The sequence below is a fragment of the Chaetura pelagica genome, unplaced genomic scaffold, assembly GCF_000747805.2.
Source record: "Chaetura pelagica isolate M959 unplaced genomic scaffold, ChaPel_1.0 scaffold166, whole genome shotgun sequence".
NCBI classification, from domain to species: Eukaryota; Metazoa; Chordata; class Aves; order Apodiformes; family Apodidae; genus Chaetura; species Chaetura pelagica.
Genome location: NW_009953758.1, coordinates 2,932,990 through 2,941,499, shown reverse-complemented (window position 1 = coordinate 2,941,499; position 8,510 = coordinate 2,932,990). Strand labels below are relative to the sequence as shown.

The window sequence follows — 8,510 nt, the reverse complement described above, 5'->3', positions numbered from 1 at the left end:
CAGGCTTTTAGCAGCTGTGGAGAGAAGGAGAAACAGGTCAGGTTTTAGTTTCAAGACTATCATCTCTCCCCACTTTCCTTAAAACTGCATGAGACTTCAGCATGACAGCCATCCTGCTGATTCCTTTTTAACAGCAAGAAACCTGGAAAACGGGCTGAGTCATTAATCAAAACCATCCTGAGAGCAGAGGTCACTCATCCTATCACTGGTCACCTGTTTAGGTAAAAATGCTCCTCCTTTCACCATCTCAGGAAGACCAAATCAGCAATGAGACTTTAGAGCTCCTCTGTTACAATCCTCACAGTGACCCCATGCAGTAATGCCAGTAGTTATAAGGGGAAAAGCTGAAGAAATCCGGCAGATCTTTGCAACAGGATAAAGGCTTTACCCTCAAAGGCAGACATTCACATGACAGACATTGCTTATAAAGAGGGCACTGGTAACACAGAGGCCTCCTAATTACTGCTTTCACAGTTACTCTGCAGAAACATCAGGATAGTTGAAAGGAAAGGACTGGAAAAGTGCAAATGCCAGTGTCTGATAACTGCTTAGGAAAACAACAAAAAGAATGATAAAGAGACAGACACTAGGCTGAATTTCTTCACTGAAAGATAAAGATTCTCTTCTCTGCTCAACTTGAACAACTGGCACTAGCAATGAAAGCAAGAGAGAACATGATAAGCACAGACAGGGAGCCCACAACAAATATTTTCCACCCTGCCTTCCCCACCACATGACCCTACAGTTACAGATTAACTAGACAATATTAGCTGACCTGGGGCAAATTACTACAGTGTCTCCTCACAATAAAAAGGTGGCACCCTATATAAGTTTATTACAATCTCTGAATTGGTCTTCCTAATTCTACTCCCCAGTGCAAGTATATAAAGCTAGATCACTATTTTGTCTTCATTCCTGATCACAGAAACCATTCAAGAACACTGGAAGAATCTCATGGAGAGGTTTTCTTAATGTGATGCTCCAATGTGCACACATGAAGGTGGGAAAACTTTCCCAAGCAACTCATCTGCCCTGCAACAGTTCCTTTGCTAAGTGTACACATACTAAAGCATCGCAAGAGTGAATCTAACAGCTACGTTCTTGCCACCTTCAAGGCATGATGAAGGAGACCAACTTGATTCCCTATAAAAGTGAGAAGGAGAACAAGGTGGCCACAGGGTCAAAAGGGGTCCAACATTTACACCACACATACATCCAAGATATCTCTCACACAACAGCTATTGAAAACAATAAACTATTATGGCCTTAAAACACTTCTGAAGGAGTAAAGCATTCTGCAACTGTATACCCCAAATGGGACATCCTTGAAGTGTGTGTGTAAATCATAAAAAATATCAGAGAGGGGAAACAGCACCACCATATGTCCTTGGGAATGACTGAGACGCAACCTGAGAAGCAACATTTTTCACACTTCTTGCAGTTCTCCCAGAACCTCACATTTGTCTTCATGGACAGAAGCTAAAATCACATTCTACACTGTTGAAGCAAATTCAGCTGAGAGCCTCTCTGTGTGGTCCAGCACTATGTAACACCGACCCAGTGCCCCCAGCCTGCAGGGCTAGGCTTCTCCCCTGCTGGTATCTCTGCACAGCACACACTGTTCTTCCACAGGCTGTCAGCATCTGCAGAAGAAGAAATCTGCAGAAGAAGAAAGCTGCAGAAGAAGAAAGCTGCAGAAGAAGAAAGCTGCAGAAGAAGAAAGCTGCAGAAGAAGAAAGCTGCAGAAGAAGAAAGCTGCAGAAGAAACTTGGTCTGCTGTGTATTTAGTTCATGCATCGTACTGTAGTTTGTAAGGACAACTGGAGACCAGCAAGGACAACCGGAGAGCCTATAAGGACAAATGCACTGGCACACAAAGATGACTACAGACACCTCAAACAAAAGGGAGGCATGCAGATTTACCCACAGGTTAGCCTGTACATGTTGTAAGACAGAAATTAAAGGGGATGCAAGTGGATTTTCTGCAGCAAGCAACAGACAAGACTTTCTCTAACAAGAATCATTATAGAAGACAGACAGCTTCACCCAACATGCAGCTTAGCTAAGAGACAACAGAAGGGGAGAAAATCCAAGGACACATGAATGCAGATTCTTAGTGGCTGAAGAAATGGTCTTGCAGCAATGCTCTGCAGTTTTCCAGGCATGAGATACTACTATTTCTTTTCACCATCCTTACATCTTCTACACATTAAAGGGAGTGATTTCTCTCTTCTCAATATAGTTAAGAGTTACAATATAATGCAGCAATGCAAAGGCCCACACTACTACCCCTGTAACTTAAAAGCTCAGTTCTGTTCTGATTTAACAGGACATCCTCCAGTTAATATCTGAAGAGAAACACAGAAGGCCTTCCCTGCACACACCCCATATACCCCTCCCTCTTCCCACATCTCTCAGTTTTGGCCTCCACAGCAAAAGGGGGGGCTCTGGACCATGCTTCTGGCGGAAACACAAATTCTTAATGCTGAACTCCTCAGCAATAAGCACTGGATACTTTGGATATACCAGAGCCAAGGGGAATGTCTCCTCCAGCACGAGCAGCCCTTCATCCAGCCTGCCCTGGGTTTGCCCAGTTCCCAGTTGGCAAATCTTAGTTACATTTCCCATCTCAGTTAAGCTTCCAATGATTACTTTTTTGGGATGAAGGGATAACACTGAGGTTGCTTTTATTAAATCTAACTCGTGACAGTAATCTAACAGACAACCCAAGTCCTGGCTTCTAAACACCAACACTTATATCACACAGAATTTTGGGCTTTGCTGAGACTTGATTATTAAAATAAAAATTGTATCATACCAACACAGAATTCTCAATGGCACAGAGTTGCAGTCTGTCATCCTGATATTCTCAGTTCAAAGAAAGTCAGATTAACCAATTCTCAACTTGATGTCACTTCTGGGGCTCACCACAAACCAAATGACAGTCAGCATTCAGCCTCAAAGAGGCACCTCTGGCTACCACTACCAACAATGCCTGTAAATGCAGCCTAACTTCGAGGACATCTATTTATTAAAAACAAGATAAAACAAAGACTGATGTGTAACGCTGCCTTGAGAGATAATTAGGCACAAGCCACTCTAGCAGTGGACATTTAAACACAGCAGAGTGATTTCACAGAATAGAGAGGAGTCATTGTCTTATGTTCTCTAATCTCACTTTGGTTTCTGTCTCCGCAGTTCCCTTTTCTCTCAGATTCTCCAGTGATTTGCTGTGGGAACTTGTTGCAACAGCAATTGCACAAGAGTGCTATGCAATAAGTGAGAAATGAAAGACAATCTATTTGCATGGGATAACTGCCTGGCAGAATTTCCTATGTGGACTCTCCCTTGCTGAAAAGTTTATTTTGAATTATTTTATTTTTAAATCCTCCATTGTTATTAAATCCCTCTTCCTCCTAAACAATACTGCAGTTGCAGAAATTTACCTGAGCAACAGACAAAGAGCATCATTTAATATCTTCCCCCTCAATAAAAAGCCTTCCAAGATGGCTTGTATTCCTCAACAGGACTAGACTGATTCTGTTCAAAGAACTGCTACAGGATAAATAAAGGGTCATGAAAAGCAGTCAGTCACTTCAAAACACTCTTTATAAAACAAGTAGAGAGAAATTGTTAGAACCAAGAGGAGAGGCAAGTAAAAACCCCAAACAATTAATTAATGCAAGCTTTTACATAATCTGGACCTACAGGATCTCTAGACATAGCAGATATGTTCTTCCTATCAAATTAATCACATCAGACACAGTCAATGCCTACCACTGTGCACATACTTCAAATGCTTTGGGAAAACCTCAAGGGTAGATCATATTTGAAGATGCACATCCTTATCCCAGGCATACCCCAGTGGTCTTCAGAGTAAGATGAAACAGGGGAGCATTCATTAAAACTAAAGCCTAAAATACACAACCCAGTGGTATCCTCTTGGCATGAGCCACATAGCTCCCAGTTCTCCCTGAAGTGCATAATGGAGAAATTGTGTGGGAGCCAGGTGATTTCCTTCTGCTTTTTTCACCTTTGCCAGGCTCATAAAACCAAAGCTTTCTTTAGCAAGGCTATGAACAAAAAGCCAAAAACCAGGAGCCAGCCTGATAGTTTGTGATATTCCAGTTAATGTTTTCAAACACCGTCCTGCCAACACAGAAACTTCGTATCCAGAAAGACACTCTTTACAGGAATATATATGTACACATACAAACAGAAGCAGAACCTTACAGTGTTGAAACAGTCTGAACACCCATTGTAGGATTTTGAGCCTTAGTGCTCCACTCTGTCCCAAATTCAGGAGCTGATAAAAATGACGCCATCTCTCTTTCAGTATTATGAAAACTCAATTTCCTGACAAATGAAGAAATCAAGGGGTGAAGGGCAAATATCACAAGAAAAGGCACTAACAGAGTTCTCATGAACTTTAGGGAGAGGAGAACAAAAGTAAAGGAAATTATTACAATAATTTAAATCCACTTTTGATGATAAATTAGATTCTCAGGTTACAGAGATAAACATTTTAATGCAGCAATGAAATCCAAGTGATACTGGGAAGCTGTAAAATCAAAGCTTACTTACAGAAGTACACTACTTTAGCAGGTCCACACTGTAGTAGTTGAGCATCATTCTCTGAAACTTCTGACTGTTGCTTAAGCAACTTAATAAATACAGAGAAATCACTTAAAAACAATTTAATTATTCCTTAAATGTGACCTGATCTTCTGCTTGGGAAATGTGGTTCCTAGTGATCTCATATTAATGTGTTGAGGTATTTTTTAGAAGAAAAAACCCAAAATGTCACATGGGAGAGTTCTATTAACTCTCTGTAGAGAGAATTAGAGCTATTGTCACAAGCTGCTATAATAGCTCCCTCACAAAACTGACTTGAGCAAGCAGTGACCAAGAAAAAAAGCTCAGCAGCAGTTAAAGAGAAAGGTTTCAGGCGTAAAGCTTAATTACCTTCAATGTCTGCCTTAGGATCTAGTTTGAACACAATGTGGCACAAAACACTTGTGCTGAACCACTTGAGAGTTTATTTCAGAGAGTGTCAGAGCTTGTCAAACAACTCCTCCCCAGATCAACAGTTGAAAGCCAGTTAGGAAAACAGTGATAAGAATTTGATGTAGTACACTTGTAAGCTTTGTGTAAAAATTAACTTATGGATAAAAGCCACCTCTCAGCACTAAAGATGGCTGTTTCTAAGATGAAAACCAATTTTGTCCATCCTTTCACTCAGTTTATAGCAGGCTTATTTACAGAGTTTTATCTACATGAAAAAGTCCAGGCATGCTTAAATACTGCCACTGTTAGGAATCTCTGAAAATTTTGCTGACTTCCTCCTAGGAATAAATACACATTTACCTCTCAGAAGATGATTAGGAGTTTCTTGCATATGTTCTAATAAATTTATTTACCTTGACTACATTTCTGCATTCTTTAAATGAACAGAATGCAGATCAGATCAGTGTTTGATTGGATCATCTGAACATCAAAAGCCACAACTGAGCATCCAAATAATTCTGTGTGTACCCTAGTGTTACTCCAAAGAGTAACACAACTGCAAAGTTTAGATCTTAACATTCTCTTTTGCAGCTGAGTGAACACCTACCAGGTCTCAGTTTCCCATCTTATAGTGAAAAGAGTGCAATTATATGTGCTTTTAACAAATAGCCTACAGATGACCTGAGATACAACTTTTCAAAAAGAACCACAAACAGCCAATATTAAATTGCTGAATACACCACACCTGGGGAAAGGAGCCAGATCACATTCCTTTATCTTTAGGACCTGACGTGGGGTGGGTCACACACTTAGCAAGCAACAGATGACTCACAAAAGAACAGAAGGGGTTATTTTTTAGCTTTGTAAAAAGTAAGAAATATTTTTTTTTTAATGTGAAAGAGCACCGCTACAGACTCCTTACGCATACAATTTGTCACAAGCTAAAACCACACCGTGTAATGAACAACCACCAAAATGTCTGTAGAGGAGATAGTAATGACAAGAGGATTAAAGAAGCCTTCTCATATTTCCTACAGATAGTATTATCACACCTAATTCATTGATACTAGGGTCATATGAGCCTTCATTTTCCCCTTGGCTCAAAACATCTGTGAAGGAGCTTTTAGTAGATCTCACCCCTAGACAGGAAGAAGCTTCTCTCTTCATAAATCTAGTCTCCTGTCTGCTAAGGATGGGGCTTTTAAAAGCCCACAAAACAGTGTCACCTTGTTAGAGAAAATAAAAACCCCTTTCAAAACATATAAAAATACTTGGCATCTAAATTCACAACATTTCTATCTGGACAGTTACTCAGAGCATCTCATTACCTAAGATCACAGCTTATATTAAAAGCAGAACTCAGTGATGTTGAGAATTTGGCATTCAAAGAGGGCCACCTAGGATTTCCTTCTCTTTAGCTGTTAACTGAAGTGGATCCAGCAGCTTCAGCCCTTGAGACAGAGAAGAATGAGCAGAGAAAGCCTCTTCCTCCTTGATTCTAGCTCAGGGAATAAGTGGATGTATAGGTCACACATCATTAAGGAGAACCCTTCTCTCAGGCATTTCATGTACTCAAAATCTGGGACGCAAGAGATTTTCTTATCCAAGCACTTCTGCAGCTTCATTAGAAGTGACAACATTTGCCAAATAAAAATGAATCTAAAACTGCTGTTAAAAAAATAAGAAGACTGTTTCAGATTCAACAATTAAATGAAATAAAAACTAGCTGTGTGAATAGATCAAAGACCATTCACACTAGCAGAAAGCCCAAGAAAATATTAAGTTTCATATAGTCCTGATGAAGCTCTGCTTCGTTGTGCTATAGCTCCTAAAATAGTCATTTCATAGCCATTCTCAGAAAAGGAAAAGTATAATTTCTAAGTCCTGTAATAGCACAATCCTGGGACAGGTGAATGGAGAAAATTATTCTGCCCCTTTAAGGCCAAACTATCAGAAATACAGGAAAAAGGAAATGTAGCCACAAGTAGTCCTGTCATATTGGCACAGGTTCACCTGAAAGCAAGAAGCAAGGAAAAAACATTCTGAAGCTCTTGAGGGCTGTCCTTTAATTGTAGCTTAATTTCACATCCTTTACTTTTTTTTTTTTACCACCATACAGGAGGTTAAAATTGCTGCCTTGATTTCACAAAAGAATGTATGCACAAATGTGCACTTTGAATGCTAGGATGATCACTTCAGAGGTTTTCATTACAATTAGAAGTTTATTGTAACATCACCCAGAATATAAGTATTGGTATCCACCATTAGTAAATGGCCAGATGAAATTAATACACTTCAGTTTTATTTCTCATCACTTAAAAATCCATACAGCAGACTTTCATTGAAAGTAACTGTAGTCAGGTGCAATAAAAGTCTGACTCATGCACTCAACAAATGCCCTTTTTAGAACAGGGAAAAAAAAAATGGCAAAGAGGGCAAAGAAAGTGATCAATCCCATAAGCCAAAAGCAACTGCAAAAACAGTTTTTCCACCCAAATGGAAATGAACACAGATAAGACTGCATCATCTAGATGTGCTGAGCCAAGACAATCATCTTCCAAAAAGCACTGATTTGCATGTTACGATTTGCATTTTCAGTAAGTGCACTACGTAATGCAGTTGGGTGGGAGCCAGACTACCAGTTATGAAGCTTAAAAGGATTAAAACCACTTCTGAGAATCCAAGAAGGAAAACTAATAGCTAGATGCTTCAGACCCATTTTTGATGAGTCAAAGTAATACAATACCCAAATAGCTCCTGTCCCTGTTCTTGACAATACTATTACTTGCTCTGTGCCCCTGCCTCAGGTCTAAAGCAAGTAATTACTGCTACTTAATAAGAGTTCTTGAATCCTGGTTTCAGACAGGAAAGCTAACAAATGCCAACTAGAATGTCCCCAAAATAATCTGATAACAAAATACTGTTAGAGGATTGTGGCAGCTGATTTTATTTCTATTTTATACTAGCCTGTAGTGCCATGTGCTCCTACCCAAACAAATCACTTCCTATTTCATGCAGGTCACCAGCCAGGACAAAGCAACCATCATTACACCATAATGAATTGTGTACATTTCCTTCTCTCTTAGTCTATCCCAAAAGAGTTACAATATCCCCCTGACTCTCACACAAAACAAAACCAAGGAAAGGATGGCAACAGTAAGAACTTACCTGAAAAATTCCGAGACACAAGCATTGTTGTGAGGATTGCACCCTGTGGGGAAGAGAAAGCAGGGATAACAGTGTTACTCGCTTCAGAAAGGGACTGGGCTCACTCATGAAGAACACATTTATGTCAAGTGCCAAAGCAGAGGTATTCCAGTACTACCCTGGAATATATTCAGAATATATATTCAGAGTATATTCAGAATACTCATAGGTGGCTCTTAGACTTTACATGGGACCACACAGAGTTATGCCTTTCTAGAGCAGCAGCTAGAGGCCAGACAGGATACCCTAGGAAATCTAAGTTGCCACTAAGAGTTATGTTTAGACACATAGTTGCT

General features: G+C 39.9%; 1 protein-coding gene across 8 annotated transcripts in view; it reads right to left on the bottom strand.

Moving 5' to 3' along the window:
* CAMK2G (calcium/calmodulin-dependent protein kinase II gamma) overlaps positions 1–8,510 on the bottom strand; it is a 115,018-nt gene that overhangs the window by 23,526 nt on the left and 82,982 nt on the right. For 6 of the 8 annotated variants that reach the window (XM_010000754.1, XM_010000753.1, XM_010000755.1 and 3 more), the window contains exons 12-13: positions 8,176–8,218; positions 4–14 (exon numbers count right to left, since the gene is read on the bottom strand). In XM_010000754.1, the coding sequence (XP_009999056.1) occupies positions 4–14; positions 8,176–8,218 (54 nt within the window). Of the gene's footprint in view, positions 1–3; positions 15–73; positions 78–8,162; positions 8,219–8,510 lie in introns of all 8 variants that reach the window. The other 2 variants (XM_010000759.1, XM_010000760.1) reach the window with 2 other exon arrangements.